General features: G+C 40.8%; 1 protein-coding gene across 1 annotated transcript in view; it reads right to left on the bottom strand.

The window, feature by feature from the left end:
- col7a1l (collagen type VII alpha 1-like) overlaps positions 1 to 22,120 on the bottom strand; it is a gene marked incomplete at both ends in the record, with an annotated part of 222,091 nt that overhangs the window by 91,371 nt on the left and 108,600 nt on the right. Inside the window, 15 exons of the mRNA XM_080753927.1 lie at positions 636 to 671; positions 1,193 to 1,237; positions 2,355 to 2,417; positions 7,819 to 7,857; positions 10,011 to 10,064; positions 10,209 to 10,244; positions 10,919 to 10,957; positions 12,008 to 12,043; positions 14,177 to 14,248; positions 14,391 to 14,435; positions 19,078 to 19,158; positions 19,648 to 19,683; positions 20,429 to 20,488; positions 21,002 to 21,073; positions 21,877 to 21,909. Of these exons, the coding sequence (XP_080610053.1) occupies positions 636 to 671; positions 1,193 to 1,237; positions 2,355 to 2,417; positions 7,819 to 7,857; positions 10,011 to 10,064; positions 10,209 to 10,244; positions 10,919 to 10,957; positions 12,008 to 12,043; positions 14,177 to 14,248; positions 14,391 to 14,435; positions 19,078 to 19,158; positions 19,648 to 19,683; positions 20,429 to 20,488; positions 21,002 to 21,073; positions 21,877 to 21,909 (747 nt within the window). The remainder of the gene's footprint in view (positions 1 to 635; positions 672 to 1,192; positions 1,238 to 2,354; positions 2,418 to 7,818; positions 7,858 to 10,010; positions 10,065 to 10,208; positions 10,245 to 10,918; positions 10,958 to 12,007; positions 12,044 to 14,176; positions 14,249 to 14,390; positions 14,436 to 19,077; positions 19,159 to 19,647; positions 19,684 to 20,428; positions 20,489 to 21,001; positions 21,074 to 21,876; positions 21,910 to 22,120) is intronic.

The raw sequence follows: 22,120 nt of genomic DNA, 5'->3' as shown, positions 1-22,120 counted from the left end.
TTCAAGTTCAGGAGAGTTTGGACAAGGCAATTCTCTTGAATGCTGCCTTCAGGTATGGCATGAAAAGAGGGCATTTGACATTTCTTTCACCATAGTAAAAACTGCACAACTTTTTACAGACAGATAAACAGGCAGGGGCTCAAGCCCCCTTTGATGTCTATGTGTGCACGTGCCTGAGAGTGCACAAATTAAACCAAATGGACCCACATACAGGTCCATTTGTGCACAGTGCTCTCAGTGCAGTGTTGATTCCGTCGATTAAAACTGTGATGAACTGTGTCTCCCCAGGCGCGGCAGAGGGAGAGCAGAGCCCAGGATTACATAGGCAATTGGCACTGGGTGAAAAATGGGTTACAAAATCGTGGGATAAAAATTATATATATAAAAAAAAAAAAAAAAAAAAAAAAAAAATGAAAACTAGCTATGATATACAGTAAATATACTGACATACAAACTAGACTAAAATGTCAGGGAGGGACTAGTTGTGAAGAGCTTGCTAGTAGAACTAAAATACAATCATTTGATGTTTGGCTGTTTGGCAAGCTCACAACGCATAAGCTGTGACATGTTGTGAGCTTGTAGATAACAAACAAGGAACGGATAAATTAATGAAAAAATAAATGAATTAAAAGCACCTTTTTGCCATCATCTCCTCTTGTTCCTCTTTCTCCCTGTGGAATTCAACATGTAAACAAAATATACCGGTATTTTATGAGACTTAAAGTGAAAGTATTGAGATTTCAATAATCTTACTCCTACTCCATTAAATCTCAAAAACAGATATTGTACTTTTATGTTTTATGTATTATTTGAAAAGTTTAGTTATTAGTTATTTTGTAGATATCGCTTATTTCCATTGTACAAAACCACTTCAGACCTACTTCATATACTATGGCAATTTTGAAAACAGCACACATTTTATGAATTGAAAACGTTTGAAATTGAAATGTTCTGCATTATGAATGGGCCTATACTTTTACTTGTACTTTAAGAACAGTATATATTCCGATGCCAATACTTTTGTACTTTTACAAAATTGTGAATACCAAAACAGGAACTTGTAACAGATTATTTCTGAAACAGGGTATTGATACTTTCACTTGAGTAAAACATGTGAGTACTTCTTTCATCACTGGACACGCGACATAAACAAAGGATAAAAAAGACAAACAAAAAAGAAAAGAGGACTCACATCTTTCCCCGTCAGGCCCCTCTTCCCATCGATGCCAGGTCTTCCCTGGAAAACAAAACAAATCAAATGTTGTTGTTTTACGTTGTTTCAATAGCAGAACAACTGCATTCATTTGCAATTCACTTCAATATTGCAACAGGCTTCATTTTAAATAAGTAAAACTGTGCCTTTCGACACTTCAGCTTGTGGAAGATTTACGGACGTCGTTGAGAGGACGTGTTATGTCAGATTTCAATAATAGAATGATACAAATTCAGGGTAGAATTTTGTTTAGATTGAGACCATTGATAGTTTGAGAATATTTAATTCATAACGTGAACATATTATATTTGCTCTTTCGGCATTCAGGCGGGGGAACCACTCCCTGTTAGAGTGGTTCCCCTGACATCACAGTGATGTCAGTGCATGATGTCAGAGCGGCAAACCCATAGACCGCAAAAAAGTGTACACGTCCAGACGTCCGGAGTCAGCATACATGTGCCGTTGCACATACTAATAATAATAACTAAACTGCACTCTGTCAAGGTGCCAACTTCCCTCATTGGCAATGGCTGTTGATGGTGAAGCCACCAAGGCTGTTCGGTGTCTCTATGTATGTGGCTGTGGAAGTTGGCACTCTGCCGTGGTGCCAAGTTGCACATTGTTATCTATAGCAGTGTTTCTCAACCTTTTTTCTGCATGGGCAGACTTTTCATGTCCCAAGAATCCATGATGGGTACACCAACATAATACGCGGGTGTAAGTATCGTCACTGTCGGGAAGAAACCTCGTATCTCCAAGTTTCAAATGTGTACGTTTCTTCGCAAAGTAAAGCCCTGCTTCATCATACAAGGCTGTCGCACAACAGTAGTGAAAACAGCAGCTCTACAAGTACACAACGCCTCGCACCGGCTGTTTTCACTGGTTTAAATCATTTTTTAAAATGATAAATACAATACTGGCTTTCAAGCAGTTTCAAGGGTCACACTTGACCCTTCTCAGGGGCACACCAAATAGGTTGCATATCAATGCAGCCTTGGTGAAGTCAACATCAACAGCCAATGAGGGACTAACATTCTTGGTGACGTCACCAACAACAAGTGGGACCGACAGAGGATGAGACAAACACCGAACACAGTACTTGCAGTGCTCTGCTGGCGCAAGTAATAATACTGGTACTCACTGGTGTTCCTGGTAAACCAGGAATGCCGGCGATCCCCACTCGACCTTGGTCTCCTTTTTCTCCCTTCTGTCGCACGCACGCACGCACGCGCACACACACACACACACACACACACACACACACACACACACACACACACACACACACACACACACACACACACACACACACACACACACACACACACACACACACACACACACACACACACACACACACACACACACATGCTTAGAATGTCATTAAGATTGCATGTTGTTCAGAAGGATGCCCTATAGGTTTGATGTTTACCTGGAATCCTACCTTCAAATCAATTTTCTTTGCAATCTATTTGTGTGACCAGCGGCAGCTCAAGGGGAGCAAGACTCCCTAACTGCTCCCGATGAGCAGGTGCCTTGCATGGTTTCCTCCACCATCGGTGTGTGCGTGTGTGTGTGTGTGTGTGTGTGCGTGCGTGTGCGTGTGCGTGTGCGTGTGTGTGTGTATGTGTGTGTGTGTGTGTGTGTGTGTGTGTGTGTGTGTGTGTGTGTGTGTGTGTGTATGGGTGAATGTAATCCACTATCTCTGTAAAGTGCCTTGGATAAAGGCGCCAGGGACATGCAGAGGATGTTAGAGAGGCAGGGGCTGAAATGTCTAAAAGGGCCTTTTGGTGGAAAATATTGAAAATAGCAGACATCCAAGCTCACAGCGCGTCGCGACACGTTGTGAGCTTGGAGGTCGGCTATTTTTGGTACAACATTTATTTCTACACAGAGAGGGCAATTCTTTCAACATAAGATGCTGCATTCAAGTTCAGGAGAGTTCGGACGAGGCAATTCTCTTGAATGCTGCCTTCAGGTATGGCATGGAAAGAGGGCATTAGCATTTATTTTCACTATAGTGAAAACTGCATTCATGGTCTGGAGAGAGGACACTTTTTACAGACGACTAAAAGGGCAGGGGCTCAGGCCCCCTTTGATGTCTATGTGTGTGAACGTGCCTGAAAGGCGCTGCATAAATGCACCATTTACCATTTAAACCCGACCTGTCTGTTGTTGACTAGGGGTTGATGACATTTACTAGGATCCTGCATTTTGAATGGTCGTGCTGCGATAAGAGCCTCTGCCTAAATGTCTAAATTGTAATTGTAAATCGTACCATTTGGCTCAAGAGGTCAGAGACCTAAATATGTAATTATTACCAGCGGTGTGTGTAAAGTAACTTAATTTACTCAAGTACAGTACTTTTACACTTCACTAGAGTATTTCCAATTATCAGTAGGCCTACTTTTGGTCCTACTCTCCACTACATACATGTATCAGAGGCAAATATTGTACTTTTACTCCACTACAATTATTTGAAAACTTAAAAGTTATTTGTTACTTTAGATTATAATTATTACAAAACATACATTAACCAATTCAGCCCTATACACATTTTGGACATTTGAAAATAGACAATCTATGAGTTCACAATGTGTTGCGATGAATACACATTGTGAGCTTGTAGATCTGCTATTTCTTTTTTCTTTACATTTCTTTACATTTCTTTCTTTACATTTTATACATTTAAAAAATGTGAAATGGGACATTCTGCATAATCAATACTTTCAAGTTTTAGTACTACAGCACAGTTTGACACCGATACTTTTGTACTTTTACTAAATTTGAATTCCGGACATTTACGTTTACATAAGAGAATGGCTACATTGCAGAATTGATACTTTTACTTAAGTAAAAGATGTGGGTACTTTCTCCACCACCGATTATTACACAAATAAAACAGTGAACTCACCAGACCAGGCTCACCCCTCAGGCCCTGCTCACCCTGCAGTCAGAAGAAAACATCTTTAACATTTCAAACAATCAATAATTATATTTATGTAATACAGTGGTAATAATAGAAGGAGGCCCGCGGGGTAGATTTTGTTGGGCCCGTGTCTGCCTTCCTAAAACACATTATCTGTGAACCCGCCCAGTATTCTCATGTGAAATTCATAACGTTGAAATTAAGCTGGGCAGATTGTGAATAGCAAGCATATAAAGTATGGATAAACGGGTTTTGAGATATTTTAGTATTTCAGCATGACTAGTGATGCATCTTGCATCATATGATGCAGCATGATGCATCATATGCACTGACCTTTCATTTAGACCACCAGGATATAGTTGTAATACATGATAATAGATTCTATTGTGTTATAACCGCTATTATAATCTATTATACTGTATTATAATTATCATAGTAATACATAAATACTTTATAGTGTATTATAATCACAGTTATAATCCATTATAATAAACTGAGGAAGCATTTGTATAATTTTAGATTTATACAGATAGATTTTACATAAAACCCGTAAGATTTAGAACACTAGTCCTTGCCCGTTCGAACATATGTGCTCAAAATGATGCAGAGGTTGGGTTATGGGGTGTGCACAGTATATAAGCCCCTTTTCGACTGCAGCTTTAGCACCACACCACACCACACTACAACGCACCACACCGCATAAAAATATCTACATTTTTCATTACACAAAATTACCCCTATCGGTACAAATTTATATTATAATACAATATAAATTTGTATTACAACTATCCTAAATTATAATACATTATAATGGATTATAACTGTGATTATAATACACTATAAAGTATTTATGTATTACTATGATAATTATAATACAGTATAATAGATTATAATAGCGGTTATAACACAATAGAATCTATTATCATGTATTATATCCTGGTGGTCTAAATGAAAGGTCAGTGCATATGATGCATCATGCTGCATCATATGATGCAAGATGCATCACTAGTCATGCTGAAATACTAAAATATCTCAAAACACAGATTGAACACAAAAAATAACTCAGGGTTGTGTTGATCATGTCCCAAACAAGTACCACATTTAGTACCACTTTCACACCACTCTACCCAGGTCCTTGTAGTGGAAAACCTGTCACAAGTGGGTGGTGTGGTGTGGTGTGGTGTGGTGTGGTGTGGTGTGGTGTGGTGTTGGGCCAGTGGAAAAGAGGCTTATGAGGGATTGAATGTAGGAGTCTCAGAAGTATCATTGATGTCAGTCATCTCCAAATTTGGGCAAAAATTAGTATCAGCGATATCACCATGCGTGTATATCAGACCGGGCATCGGTCATTCATCGTAGGATTGTTTTAGATTTCGAACAGTGGTTCTCAAAAATAGCAGATCTACAAGCTCGCAGTGCGTCACTTGTACATCTGCTATTTTCAAACATTTTCTTCGTATTGAAAAATAAATAAAAAATACAAATTCAGATGGGGTTCCGAGGCCAAATACATATCATTCATGTCCTTGTTGTCGGGTGGAAAATGTGTATGTCCAACTACAGTCCAAAGCTGTTCGTGTTGCATTCTTCATTTCAAAAATTATTTAAACTAGTGAAAATAGTTGATCTACAAGCACACAATGCCTCGCACCTGCGAGGACTTGTGTGTTTGTAGATCGGCTTGTAGAGCGGTGTGTGCTTGTATCTGCTATTTTCACTAGTCTTGTGCGACAGTCTAGTATGATGAAGCAGGGCTTTACGAAAAAAAAAAAAAAAAACGGGTCTTAACGGGTTAAACCATCTTACTGGGGACCTCCTGGATTCCCCCTCCCCCTCCAAGGACCCCTGGGGGTCCCCGGACCCCACTTTGAACACCACTAAGACTAGAGGGTTCAAGTTGTGAACAAAGATTGTTAATCAAACCTTGGATCCTGGTTTCCCTCCATCTCTGGCTGATCCAGACGCTCCCTGACAAGCAGAGGAAGGACTCATCATTTAGACCAGTAACACACACTCCTATCCAGAGAGCAATTAGATCAGCCATGACCAACAGAACGCTATGAGAGGTTCAATAATTACTTTATCCCACTTTTTGTGGTCACATGTTCAGATACTTGATTCTGATTGGCTTAACACAGTGGTAAATCAGTCAACAACATTGACCCCAGCTATCATTCAAGGCACACATTGCATCAGTCACCCGGTCCTGTAGGTTCACACTCTATAACATCCGTAAGGTCAGACCCTTCCTCACCCAGGAGGCAGCCCAGCTCCTCATTCAGACATCTGTCATATCAAAGCTTGACTATTGTAACTCTCTCCTCACTGGTCTCCCGGCATGTGCACTTAAACCTCTCCAACTGATCCAAAATGCCGCGGCACGACTGGTCTTCAACCAGCCTAAGTTCTCACATGTCTCTCCCCTTCTCCGCAGCCTCCACTGGCTCCCGGTTGCGGCCCGCACTGAATACAAAACACTGATGCTGACCTTCAAAGCAGCCAAAGGTATGGCTCCTCCATACCTCCAAAACCTGATCAACCCCTACACCCCCACCCGCTCACTTAGATCAGCCAACACAGGGATGCTGACAGAACCCTCGCTAAAAACTCCAGGGCAAAAATCCACTCGTCCGAGACAGTTTGCCCTCCTGGCCCCCAAGTTGTGGAATAAACTCCCTGTCGCACTTAGAACAACGGACTCACTCGCTAGCTTTCGCCGTGGACTGAAGACTCACCTTTTCAGACTCCACCTAAACCCATAGCACTACAGAAAAGTCAGTGACCATACATGAAGCTAGTTAGCATTAGTTTTTTTGTCTTTAGGTTTTTAGAACTTTGATTATACTGTGTTTTTTCTAGATAAATATCCATTTGCATTTGTTATATTGTTGATGTTCTGACATATTATCTTGTTTATTATTGTGATGTTATCTGCTTATTGTAAGTCGCTTTGGATTAAAAGCGTCTGCTAAATGCCTAAACTGTAAACTGTAAACTGTAACCCCGCCCACTGTTGTGTTGCAGTTGTATAACTAAATAACCTTGCAAGTTACAACTGTGTTTTCTTTCATTTATATGGTAGAAGTGGTAGAAAAGCAATTTACCATTCAAGGGTCGTAGGTTGTTGGCTGATTTACCACTGTTTCGGGGTTGTTTGGCACTCTGCGAAACAGTGGTAAATCAGCCAAGAACCCACTCCCTCTCATGGTAAATGGCTTACTTCGGGCTGCATTTATTAATCGAACTGGACAGTTTATTAACCCATTACAGATCTGGAAAGTTTTAACCACATTAACCATTAAAAAATAGCAGATATACAAGCACACAGCGTGCAAGCTTGTAGATCTGCTATTTTTGAAAAATCATGCAAATTCTTTGCAAATCTTTGAATATTTGTCACTGATACATACTGTAATATTTCGAGACGGGGGTCGGCGGCCAAATACATATTTCTAGGGGTCCTTGACATGAAAAGGTTTGAGCACCAATTATAGAAACTTTTTTTTATTTTTTATTTTTTTCAGTAACATGTTAGGATTTGGGAGACATTTATAGAATCAAGTAAATACATTCACAGACTGAAATTGTCATGGTTGTTAAAAAAATAGCTGATCTACAAGCTGGCACAGGGTGAATAAAAGTGATTAATAAGGGTTAAAATGATTAGTAATCATACCAGAGCCGGTCCTGGTGGTCCTGGTTTCCCTTCAGGTCCCTGTGGAGAGAGTTTACTTCATGTTATACACTATACAATATTCATTAATTTGTATGAATACACTGATTCTAATACAGGATCGACCTTATGTACTGTACAATATATTGCACTTCATATATTTCATGTGTCTGATTGCCTTCCTATTATTTGGTTTTGTGTTGTTCGGTATTGCTTTCTGCTGGGGGGCAGTGGCTCAGGGGTAGAGTTGCCGTCTTAGAACACGGAGGGTTCCCAAAGGGTTCCCAGTTCGATCCCAGGCTCCCCCAGAGTTGGTGTCGAAGAGTCCTTGAGCAAGACTCTGAACCCCTAGTTGCTCCCGGCGAGCAGGTTGGTGCTTTGCATGGTCTCCTCTGCCATCGGTGTATGAATGTATGTGTGAATGGGTGAATGTAATGAATGTGTGTGTGAATGGGTGAATGTAATGAATATGTGTGTGAATGGGTGAATATAATGCACAATCTATGTCAGGGGCCACTATATTACATTTTCCAACTTCACTACTATATTTCCAACTTCACTCCAGAGGGCCACATTGCATATTGCTACGTCCAACTTTGTCATTCTAGTATCTCATGCGCGTTTTGAGCTTGTAGATCGGCTATTTTTGCTTCTTTTGAATTGGAATCCTGAATTCGTTTTTGTTATTTTTTAATTGGAATCCTGAAATGAAACATTTTGATTTAATTTCCAACGCATTTAGTTATATACTCATGTTAACTTTATGAACTTAAATACGACATAAAAAAAATAATAATAATAATAATAATAATACTATACTAGTCATTAAGCTACTAATATAGACTGACGGAATTAAAGCGGGTAAAGCCGGTATTAACCTGTGGGCCGCATTACATGAAGGTGAGGGCCGCATGTGGCCCCCGGGCTGCCAGTTGCCCATGTGTGATCTATGTAAAGCGCCTTGGATAAATGTGCTGTATAAATGCACCATTTAACACTTCCTTTCTGCTCTACTCCCCTTCTGACCTACTACACCTCCTAATCGTGTGATGTGTGTGAGCAGTTTGACGTCGCGAGTTATTCTACGACATCTGGAAACACTTATAAGCTGCTATTTAAAGGGACACCTGTTTTTAAACTTGAATTACATTAACGGTGAGCGAATCTGACACTTCTCCGTGTGTTACTGCAAGAGCAACCTCTCAGTCTCCACCAGCCTTCATAAAACACATCAAAAAAGAGACTCTCTTTTAACTTTTCACGTCCGACGTCCTACTAACACAACCAAATTCCGGTTAAAAACGTTGCCATTTAAAATCTTTAAAGCCCTTTATGCTTGGTTGATCGGAGTCCACCTGAGATCTATAATAGGCGAGGCGAATGTTCGCCTCTTGCTTAGGCCTACTTAATATTTGACAGTTTGGCCAGTCCTGTCAAATATTCGACTATTCGAATACTTTGTGGTCGAAAAATTCGAATTTGAAAAAAAAATCACTATTCATGAATGCCCAGGCCTAGCCATTCAAAAATAGTAGATCTACGAGATTATTTTGTGCCGTGCTGTAAGCTTGTACTGTACATCTACTATTTTTGAACATTTTTGAAATATCTTGAACGTGTTTTAACACAAATATTCTCTTCTGGGGAGGTCCCTGGCACAACACATTTTCAGATGGGGGTCCTCCATGGCACAAACCAGTTTGAGAAATGTATGTAGCGCAGCAGAATTGGTTCATACAGATACACTTGAGGGGTCACTGCGCACTATGTTGCTTTAAGTCTGTTACTATACTATTACGCAGTCTACGTCACAGGCGACGTGGCAGCCTGCTGGCAGTCAGCTGATCTCTTGCCAAGCTATGTAACCCCCTCAGGCTGTCATTCTCTTGCTGCTGCCTTCCAGGCTGTTGTGCCATGCGCTTGCTTGCCCCCACCGCCTCCCCAGCTCCACCAGTAGGCTCTGCTAATTCTGTCCCCCATGGGGGGTGTTTATATATTTATATATTTATATCCCCCTGCTCCTAATGGTTAATGATGTTCTTCCGGGCTGCGCTGAGCAGGGGGAAGCAGAGCCGACGCCAAGTCAAAATGTTACATATACACTTGTAATACTCATCAATAATAAACATTGTTAATCATATCGTAAGTTATCTGAATGAACCACTGATTTATAGAATCGGGTAGGAAAAACTCACCGTGGGACCAGGCAGACCTGTCTCTCCTCTCAGGCCCGGCTCCCCTGGTTCACCCTAGAGGAGAGGAGAGGAGAGGAGAGGAGAGGAGAGGAGAGGAGAGGAGAGGAGAGGAGAGGAGATGTTTGCTGTTGTACCTGTATATTGTTAGTGAGATTGTATAGTATATTGTGTAGTTAGTGAGATATTCAGTGGCGTTACCTTCATCCCCAGAACGTTGTTGTCTGCAGAGATGAACTATAAACAACAAAGGACACGAAGACACATTCAATCAAGTTACAGAGACTCAAGTCAATAGATTACAGAAAACTGATTTATAGCAAGGAGATTTTACAAGATAAAAACGATAGTTAGTGATGAATCATCACTTTTCACCGTTTTGTAGGGGCCATTTGTAGCCCATGGAATGTTTTTCGTGCAAAACAAATGCTTGCAATGGATTCAGCATCATGAAAAAAAAAACTAGTTTGACCCCTCACATGCTACTTAAAGCATATTTTTTTTTGTATCTTTTTATAGTAAAGTTAATGGGACACAAACACAAATATTGTTTCTATGAGGTTTCCCCCGGGAGTTGAATTTCAACCTTTTAGTACATATTATTACACACCTTTAGAAACACATTGGAGAAGAAATTTCTTGGTAACGATTTACTTTGCAGATTTTCTTATGTTCCCCTTACTATTATATCGATATACAGAATCTGTGCAATGGCTATACTAACGGCTACTAATGTTTGGAGGATATGTTATTCCTGACCCTAAATTAAACACTGGCTGAGACCTAAGGCTTTAATTGTGGGAGAACTAAATAAAGATGAAGATCTTAAGTTCTTGTGGGATAAGAGAGCATAAAGATGAGACATAAGACCTTAACAATGGGAGAAGTGTGATAGAGCATATGGCTCTTACCTGGGCTCCGGCTCCAGGACCTGGTGGGCCCGGTTTCCCCTTTGGAACAAAAACACAACGTTGTAAAACAACACTGAACATGTAAAGAAATAACTAGATAATGGGTCTTCAACAGGGGGTCCGGGACCTCAAAAAAGTTCCTATTACACAGCGATTTGAGGACCCCCTAAAGCTTAGAGGGTCCTCAAATACAATTGATAGCTGGTCTACAAGCTTGTGGATCGACTATTTTCTGCAAAGAGGTTTGGAGTAGAGGGAATAAACTCAATAAAGAGCTGACCAAGCCCAGAGCCAAACGGTGAAATTGAGGGTTAAAAAGGTTAAGGGTTGTATCTTTTCGGAATGTTTTACTATTTTGAAAAAAATATTAAAAAATTGTTCAAATAGCTGATCTACAATCAAACATATTAATAGAAAAGATGTGTAACAACTTGAAATATACACTAAATGTACAGTGCTGTCTCTCAGCTAGGGGGTCCCTGCTTCATCTGTCTGAAGGATCGTATGCACATTGCGCAACAAGACAAACATAATAAATGAGACGTAGCATGCGAAGCCTGCGAAGTTAGTTCAATCAGGTATACTCGAGAGGTCACACTGCACTGCAGTTGTATAAGGACACTACTACTCTCTATTAAACCAGACCCTACGTCATTCGCTGACGTGGCAGTCAGCTGATCATTTGCCAACTACTTAAGCCCGCCCAGTCTGTCATTCTTCCTGCTGCTCTTGCCCGTAATGTTGCTTGTGCTTGCCCCCACCGCCACTCTAGCACCACCAGTAGGCTCTGCTAATTCTGTTCCCCATGGGGGGGTATTTATATATACATATCGCGCCGCTCCTAATGGTTAATGATGTTCTTCTTCTGTGCTGCTGCTGAGCAGGGAGAAAATGTAGCAGAGCCAGACGCCAAATTAAATGTCACATACACACTTGTATACTCATTAATAATAAACATTGTTCAATATATTGTGAGTTACCTGACTGAACTGATAAATATGAAAGCAGACATCATGGGGAACACCCAAACAACAAGATATGGATATAAAACAGAACCAACATGGATAAATCATGAATGTAAAAACATACAGCCTCGCCTTTGTCGCCCTTCTTGCCGTCCGAGCCCTATAATGAAAAAATAAATAAAAACATGTCCAGAAATAAATGGTAAATCTGCTACTTTTGATGCTTTTGTGTGACAGGTAACGTTGTAGTAATGATCAAGTAGGACACACAACAAACACAAAAAGTTAAAATACAGACAGCAACGATATATATACAATAGGCCAAGCGTCTTCAACGGGGGTCCGGGACCCCTAGGGGGTCCTCAGAGTTACTACAGGGGATCCCCGAAATCTTTGAGTGATATATACAGTATTTATTTTATATATATTAATCACTTGAACCACTAGCGTCCATATTCTGAGAACTTTAACCAAAAATAGACAATCTACAAGCTCACAACGCCTCGTGCTGCGAGGCGTTTTCAGCAAAGCTTTTTTGTGTAGAGGGGGAAAAGAGAAGAGTACAGAGTGAAAGGTCAAGTGTAATAAGTATTGACGGTTCAAGTGGTTAAATATCTGAAAACACAAACAGACATGAATCCAAAATACACTGATAATTGTGCTGTCAAACAATGAAACGATATGGAATCTATGAAAAGGTTGTGGGGGTCCCTGCTTCATCTCTCTCTCTACTAAGGGGTCCTTGGCCTGAAAACGTTGAAGACCCCTGCAATAGGCCTATATAGCAAAATAGTTACTTCTGAAAGCTGTTATAGAAGAAAAATGTTTTAACACTTCACTTAGACACGAAAAACTCTTTATCACGTGTGGTGTGGGAAAGTGTCAGGCATGCTCATGTGTTCATCTAACAGCCTCAGGTCTTAATGCGTTAAACATGTGTTCAATATGACGTCTGTGTCATTAAGGTTGTCCAAACCCTCACGTGCGTGAGATCTCAGAGAGAGCGAGAGCCCTTTATTCACACTTCCCATATGTCTGTGTTTCTGCAGGGAATTACCAGAACACCGCTCTTAGCGTTGTGAAGTTAAATGCGCCGTTACTACCAGAGTATCTCCTCCGAACATCGATGTAATCCTGGGCTCTGCTCTCCCTCTGCCAAAACTGGGGAGAGCAACGGACTGACCTCATGCGCTTCCTTCTATGCATGAGGAGTCCAAGCCGCTTCTTGTCACCTGACAGGGGGGAGCTTCCCCGGGTTGGACATAGCGAGTGGAAGGAACACGTTATTCCAACCAGTTCCTTTCCCCTCAATCGGGCGCCCCAGCTGGCCAGAGGGAGGCAGTATAGAGACCAGGATTACTGCATGTTTTTTGTGAGGGTATCTACCCTGGTAGACACGGGGAGAACATGCGAACATGCCAAACCCACCTAGGGTGGGGGCACTGATGATGTGGAGGACAGAACACACCCCCAGTGCCTACAGCGTCCCCCGGCGGGAATCGAACCCAGGACCTTCTAGCTGTGAGGCGACAGCGCTACCGGTTAAACCCCGCCACTCCGACATGTCTCCATTCCGACACTAACCCTATCTCTAACCCTTACCCTAAACTTAACCCCTATGGAAGTGTCGCCACTCCGACAATAAGAAGTCAATTTCGGAGTGGCGACATGTCGGAATGGAGAGCGACACCCAGCACTACCGACTGCGCCAACGTGCCCCCATGACCTCCTGAATCACTAAGACATTTTGTCACGCATGGCCGGGTCAAGAATGTCAGCAAACAGCTGTGCTTTCTCACTGTCCTCAAAGAGAGACACAATGGGGAAGGCCTATAATTATTTAGTAAAGTAGATTTTAACTAGGTATGGAGCTCGAAACCCGAGCCTGTTACAAACTCGATAACAAATTTATTGAGTACCCGGTATCAATAAGCTTTGGGCTTATCAAGCTTGTTATCGAGCATAGCGTCATGTTCATACAATCGATCAAGACATGATTGCAGTACTATCCATGATATAAAGCCATTTAACACTTCTTGCACATTAACGAATGGTAGTTTTATATTTAATGATAATATTTTTTTTTTACTTTTGTCAATTGTCATCTTCATAGTTCAGCCACAAACTCACTGGCCAATAAAAAATAAAAATAAAAAGATTCTGTTCAGAATTTTTCGTCTCTTTCCACAAAATATTAGAAAACCCCAATAGTCAATAAGAATTAACAAGCCCCATCCCTAATGTAACCATGACATTTTTGATGCCATGACAGTATGACTGACGAGTGACTTACCGCCGGGCCACTGGTTCCGCTGTCGCCCTTCTCCCCTGGGTCTCCGTTTCGCCCGGGCAGCCCTAGAGGACCCTGGTCAACGTTTAAGGAACAAAACACCAGAAGAATGTCGTTTCTGTTCCAGTTAAATATGTTGCCTAATAATAATAATACTGTAACACTCACGGGGTCTGTTATGCATAATGAACAAACTGTGCATAGAGTCGTTCCCTACCCTAATTCCTCGTTCGCCAGGCTCCCCAGGTGGTCCTAGTTCACCCTGTGAACAGAGACAGCGAATAAGTTAACATTATATTAATGTTATAAGATGTACTTGAGAAAATGATGTTGTTAGCCTCATAGCATAATTGTCTATCTTTGCCAAATTGGACATTTCTGCCTAAAGGGCCATTCCCATCGGGCACGATGACTATAAAGATATTGGGAAACAGGATTTCATTTTAATTAAGATATTCGATGGATATTTTTTAATGCCACATTTAGCTACGATGTCCCTGAACTTCACATGAAACTGCTAGCGTAGCCACTTCCAAGGCATCAGCTTGCGACCATCACAGCTGATTGTTTGATGAGACCTGTTCCATAATGCTCAATATCACCACGGGTAGATGGCGATTTCAACCAATCAGCAGTGCTAGGAGAGTAGAGTTATAAAAAAGTCTACTATAAATAAAGGCTGATAAACAACATGACTTAGGCAAGTTATATATATTTTTCTCTCATGATCATTGCCTAAGTCTCCTAAATGATTTAGGCAGAAAGTGATGTTTTGTTTCTTCTTTCCTGAAAACCTAAACAATATGACTTGGTAGTTCAGAAATACGGTATATGGAGGAAACGCGTTAAAGGACAACTTTGTTTTTTTACAACAAGGGTTCATATTTTAGATTGTAATTAAAGAATATAAAAGATGAGTGTTAAATGATTTAATTTACTTCTTTCTATTGTTTTAGAGATATTTCAGTGGTTGGGGGCATGCGTACGAGTGGCTAAATATGTAATTTTACACAGAATAAGCCCATTCCCAAGATACAACGCAACCGTTGGATGTGACTTATGGGGGCTAGAAGTGTTACTGTATATAGCAATAAAGAAACTGGTGGCTTATTGTGTTAAAAAATACATATTTAGCCACTTGTACGCATGGCCCCATGCGTACGCATGCCCCACATTTTAGCACGGTAAACGCGATAAAACAATAGAACGAAGCAAATGAAAACATTTTAACACTCACTTTTTCTTTTCTCTAAATTACAATCTAAAATATGAAGTCGTCCTTAGCTTTCATATGATTCATTGAAATTGGGAAGACATTTCAAAAAGATAATTATGACCATTTGAAACTTGTTGAAACAGAAGAAAACGCCCTGCAAATATTCCAAAGACGCAATCTAAGATTTCCCCAATGGGAATTTCAATAGAACAAAAATACATCTGACCCAGGAGTTTAGGGGGAGTGAAGTCAAGGACGTTGGAACTTCTATACAGTTATTACTATGGGAACCTAGTCTGGGATCACTTCACTTTTCGGTCGGTCAAACCACAACACGGCATGTTGTAGTCCTAGACGGACTACACTTTGGCCGGAACTATCAAACCGGATTCAGTTTTAACCCAAACTAGAAGAAGTGCTCTTCCGAGCACAGGTCTCCACCAGCCACGCGTCCTGGTGGTGCTATAATAGGCCAATGTAAAAAGGGTGGCATGTGTTCTTCACCAATCTTAGACCTTTCATGGCGCCACCATGAGGCTGATTTGAACATTTTGTAGTGTAATTTCTTCCTTGGCCTTTTGCGAATGTGCGTGCACAATTTCATTATTGCACGCTGTGTTTGATTTGAGGCATTTTGTTTGAAACGGATCAATCCTGCAAAGTTTGGAGGCCAATCTTAGCCAATCAGGATTGAATATTTAATACGGGACAGATCCGTCTTGATCATAATATCATAATAATATGATCAAATCAGTACACAGTATCTCTACAGTCATATTATGACTGTAGAGATACTGTGTACTGATTTGTGTTAATTTTGGGTAAAATCTGAAGGAGTAATATCCAAAAATGTGTCTTACATAAGTCGGCCTCCTGGTGGCGCTATAAAAGACTGATGTGAAAAATACAAGGAAAGGGTTTTTCCTTGGCCTATAGGGAGTGCGCTTACAAAGTTTGAAACTGATCGGTGGAGTTAGAGGTAAAATCACAACTAGTTATAGTGCCACCATGAGGCTGATTTCAAAGATTTGAAGTGGCATTTCTTCCTCGGCCTAGTGGGAACGTGTGTGCGCGATTTCATGTTAATTGCACTCTGCATTTGTGATTTGAGGCATTTTGTCCAAAATGGACCAATCTTACAAACTTTGAAAGCCAATATCAGCCAATCAGGATGGAATATGGACAATCAGACAGATCCGTGTCGATCACATGACTGTAGAGACACTGTCTACCGATTTGCGTGATTTTTGGACAAAATCTGTAGGAGTAGTGTACAGAAATGTGTTTTGCAAACATTGGCCTCATGGTGGCACTAGAACAGGGCCATTCGAAAAATGTGGGGCAGAGGTTCTGAATTGGCATCCAGGGAGTGTGTGTGCTCATTTTGGCAGCGACCGGGCCAACGGCGCCGGAGATTAGCTGTACACAAACTCGGAGGACGGACGGACGCACGCACGGTAGGGTTGTTCGATATGGCCAAAAAATAAAATCTCGATTATTTTCTCTGAAATCCCGATTTTCGATTTCGATTTCGATTTTTTGTTAAAAGAATAATACATTGTTTCAACTATTTTGTTTTCATTTAAAAAATGCAAGGAAATGATTTTTTTTTTCATTATTGTTTCATTTTTTGATTTTTTTTATATAGCCAAATAGCAAAATGCAATAAAACAATAAGGGTATTAATAATAATAACTTTAGTTGTGCAACAATCACATACAACTTAGCGTCCTTAGTGTTTCATTATCAATAGTGAGTGACAAAACAGCCAAAACAAGCCAGCTCTTGGAGGCTGGTGAGGCATTTTGGTAGGCATTTCGCCTACAAAATGTAATTCCTGGCTACGCCCCTGCCCTGCACCACTCATGCACGGAGATGTTGACTGATTGTAAACGGAGGCGAAGCGCTTCGCTTCCCGACGCAAAATTAACACAGTGACAGGGACAGTAGGACTAGGAGTAGACAACAGTCAGTAGGTGGGTAACACAGAATTAATAAGCTTCTTTCAAACTACAACAAGTAAGTAAGTTTACCAGCTCAGCAGCGTTTTGTTCTGTTTGCTGCTTGAACCATCGCGAGTGAGCGCAGTGCGTTGGTGAACTCTGCTCAGTCTGACGTGCGCTAAACGCGCATCAAAGAAATTACACATCAGATAGAAAGTAGTATTAATTTGGTGTCGGACCTTGTCGTCCTGCTTTAGGAGGACGGGGCTGTGTACTTTTTGCGCGTGCAAGGCTCCAATGAGTAAGAATTTCCCTAATTAAAGTGAAAAAATCGATTTTACGATTTCCATTTTTTTAAATCTTCCAAAGGAAAAAAACCGGGTTACGATTAAAAATCGATTAATCGAACAACCCTAACGCACGGACGGACGGACGGACAGGGGCGAAAACATACTCTCCCCCTGCCTTCGGCTGGTGGAGACAAATATTCCCCTGCACTCAAGGATACTTTTAGGGCCTACCTAATAAACCCCTTGATGCGGTGTAGTTTTGCTTTTGGAAAATTCGTTTGGTATAGGCCTATGCATCTTTTAGTCCAACTCATGGCGACTGGCAAGACTACACTAGGCTACTCCAGCATTTTAATAGGGATTGGGGAAACAAACGGAGGGAACCAAAACAAAGCGACGCCGCTTCTTCGGCTTGTGGTTTCCGCCTAGATCGGATCAAACTGCCCGTTGTTAACGATCACCAGGCTTTCCCCCAGAAAGCCTGGTGAGGTGAGGTTAATGGGAACATAGAGCTATTGAAAACATGCCAGTCTCAGCAAACTTACCCGACTTCCTTGTTCTCCTTTGAAGCCCGGGTCACCCTACAGTACATGCATGAGATAAAGACAATCATCCATACCAGGGCTTCTCAAAAGGGGGTCCGGGGACCCAGGGGTCCCTGAGGGGATTCCAGGGGGTCCCCGGCAAAATATGTTCATATAGCGTCACAGTAATTTTAACCACATTAAAGGAGATATAGTCAACTTTTTCTTGAAAAACGGATGCTAAAATAAAAATAATGATTCGAAAATATTTTATAAAGAAATTAAGCTTCATATGTGTTTCTTTTAAAAAATGACCACAAAAAGCATAAAATAATGATAAAATAAAATAATAATTATTATTTTACATGAATTCCATATAAAAGAATAGAAGAGGGATGTAAACAAAGTCAGCCTGACAACGGCCAAAATTATTATTTTATCATTATTTTACACTTTTTGTGGTCATTTTTTAAAGAAACGCATATGAAACTTTTTTTTTTTTACATAAAATATTTTCGAAACATTATTTTTATTTTAGCATCCGTTTTTTGAGAAAAAGTTGACTATAGCTCCTTTAACCGTAGATACTTTACAAAAGTTTACCAAACACAGGTTCACTTTGCTGGAGTACAAACATACATATTGTTAACAAATATATCAGTGACATCACCATTCACCACCCCTGTCTCAAAGAATATGAATGCCTTATTAGCACAATAAATGTTAACAAACTCATCAATGCCACCACCACCTGTCTCAAAGGATATTAATGCATTATTAGCACAATAAATATTGTTAACAAACACATCAATGCCATCACCACCTGTTTCAAAGGATATGAATGCATTATTAGCACAATAACTATTGTTAACAGACGTATCAATGACATCCCCACAAACACCTTGCGTCAGTCACTGCAGGATTTACTTACATCTTTACCTCTTAGTCCGGGAGCGCCGGCGTTGCCGGGGAACCCGACCCCCCCTTTATCCCCCTTAGAGCCGTCCTGTCCCTGTGAACGCAAGACATCCGTTACGATCATCAGGATGAAATCAATTCAGAGGAATTCAGATCTGTATTGGCAAAAATCCACTCGTCCGAGACAGTTTGTCCTCCTGGCCCCAAAGTTGTGGAATAAACTCCCTGTCGCACTTAGAACAACGGACTCACTCGCTCGCTTTTGCCGTGGACTGAACCTTTTCAGACTCCACCTAAACCCTTAGCACTACTGAAACACTCAATGACCATACATGAAGCTAGTTAGCCTTTGGTTTTTAGGTTCTTTAAAACCTTTTTTCTTGACTGATTATTTAGTTTTCTAGATAGATATTCATTTGCATTTGTTATATTGCTGTTGATGTACTGACATATTGTCTTGATTATTATTGTGATGAACTGCTTATTGTAAGTCGCTTTGGATTAAAAGCGTCTGCTAAATGCCTAAACTCTAAACTCTATTGAAAATGGAAGTTCAGGTAGTAAATACGTAAATAGTGCTTACCTTTGGTCCAGGTTTGCCAGATAAACCAACATTTCCCTGTGAAGGAAAAAGAGGGGAAAACAACATCAATTCGTATCTCTATTGAGTCTCCAACCAGAGACTACAGCGGTCATCAGAATTATTGGTTTAGGAATGTGACAAAAATATATATATAAATACACAAAATCTCCATGAATTCAAGGTTTCATAGGGTGAGTTAAACACATTCACCGCCAAATATTCACCTTATTCCTGGCCCTCTCCAGGGAGGCTGCCATTGACTTTTACAGAGGGCGCTAGAGAGTTATTTTCTCTGTGTTTTGCTTCAAAAACCTCTTTTCACTTCCTCCGAAGTAAGGAATTGTGACAGGGAATTGTCTGACCAGGGGTCTGACCAGGGGTCAGGAATAAGGTGAATACGTCATGTCCCATTAAAACCGTTGAGCACCAAGGATGTAAATAACATGTGTCATGTCTGCGCTGCAAGGCGTTGTGAGCTTGTAGATTGGCTATTTTCGGCAAAGAGGTTTGGTGTAGAGGGGAAAAAGAGCAGACTAAGTACAGAGTGAAAGGTCAAGTTTATTAAATATTGACGGTTCAAGTGGTTAAATATCTGAAAACAAATTGACATGAATCCAATATACACTGATGATTGTGCTGTCAAACAATGAAACTATATGGAATCTATTCTATCTATTGTGGGGGTACCTGCTTCATCTCTCTCTCAACTAAGAGGTCCTTGGCCTGAAAACGTTGAAAACCACTGCATTAGATAATGTAAATCATATATTATATGACTCACCCTCTCACCATTCTCTCCCTTTGGTCCTTGTTGCCCGGGAATGCCGAACCCAGGGCTTCCCTGCATGAACCAATGAGAAAACCTCAGCTCAGACTGACCTTTACCCAGTGTTTCCTCGACTAAAACTATGACGAAAAATGTCCGTCGACTATCTTTTTTTACTGGCGGAAGCTAAATGAAAAGTCAATAAAAGCTAAGCTACGATGACTAAAACTTTGACTATCGACAATTTCGTCAACAAAAACACAAAAATAGACTAAAATGTTAGGGAGGGACTAGTGGAGAACAGATCCAGTAGAAATAAAGTCATTTTAGGTTTAGTTGAACTCGGGTGTTGGGCTCTAGATTTAGTCGCCTGAAATCTTATGATATTTAGTCGACTAAAACTAGACTAAAACAAAAACTTTTCAGACGACTAAAATATAACTACATTTCATTTTACAGAAAAGACTATATAAAAATCAACAGCGGTTCAGACAGGCCATTACTTATCATCTGAGAGGACAACAGAGTTATTAATTATGAATAGGATATAAACAATAGGATGCTTTATTGATTGTAAATCAACTAAACCTTTTCGCCTTTGACTCCTTGCTGACCCTTTGTTCCTTGGGGGCCGTCGGGACCCACTGGACCAGTGTCACCCTGAGAAGCAACGCACACGCACACGCACACACGCACACACACACACACACACACACACACACACACACACACACACACACACACACACACACACACGTGCAAAACGACTTTAATTGTAATGTCCGCTCTTAATGACAAGCTGTGGATTAAATAAAAAAGGGACCGGTCAACATACTCTGGTGGATCTGATCCCACCGCAAAAGCCATAACGAGATGAAATCTTAATTGCGTTTGACAGTGAGTACGAGAGAGAAAGACCACCTAACAGTTAATTAAGCGTCACGCTTCATCGGGCAGAGAGAATCTCTCAATTAAGATTGCATTCATAACGATATGGAACATGGAAGTATGTGGTCAGTTTACACTGTTGCAGAGTCTCCATTGAAGAGATCAGAATTCGTCGATATGTACACGGACAAAATGTGTCCGTGGCAAATTTTCGATTTTCTGTTTTACACACCACACATTTTCTTGTTTTGATCATAAGTATAAGTATGTATGACACTGATTTAGATTTACCACGACACTATGGCATATTATGAGTGCACTACTAGTACTAGTGGTTCTCAGATGCTTTATCTGTAAGTTAAGGAGGATTTGTAAGAACAAAATGGATCCGTAAGGGTCCATTTGGCTAGCTCTTTGTTTGTGGTAATAGTATATCCGTGATTCTTCTTTTTTCTTTGACAAAAACATTCACCACAAGCCAGCATGGCGATGAAACCCTGGAAGAGATGCTCAACATGCTTGTTGCCTGCTGAAGTGCTTTTGAGCAAGACATCTGCAGTCTCTGGTTGACTTACCCTGGCCCCCTTCTTTCCAGTAGGACCGATGATCTGTTGGGATAAAAACAAAAAAGAAAGCAAAAAATGTTTGATACAGTTTATGGCACAGTATAGACATACTGCAGGGTTCCCCAATAGGCGGCCCGCGGGCCATTTGCGGCCCGCGGGGGGCTACTGTCAGGCCCACCAACCCCAGTAATAATGGTGGTATAAGAGTAGCAACAACACTAGTATATCGTCGTTGTCAGGTGGAAACCTTGTA

This window comes from Nannobrachium achirus (assembly GCF_963921795.1).
Source record: "Nannobrachium achirus genome assembly, chromosome: 23".
In the NCBI taxonomy this organism is placed as follows: Eukaryota; Metazoa; Chordata; class Actinopteri; order Myctophiformes; family Myctophidae; genus Nannobrachium; species Nannobrachium achirus.
The sequence above is the reverse complement of the archived record's forward strand: the minus strand, read 5'-3'. Positions and strand labels throughout refer to the sequence as shown.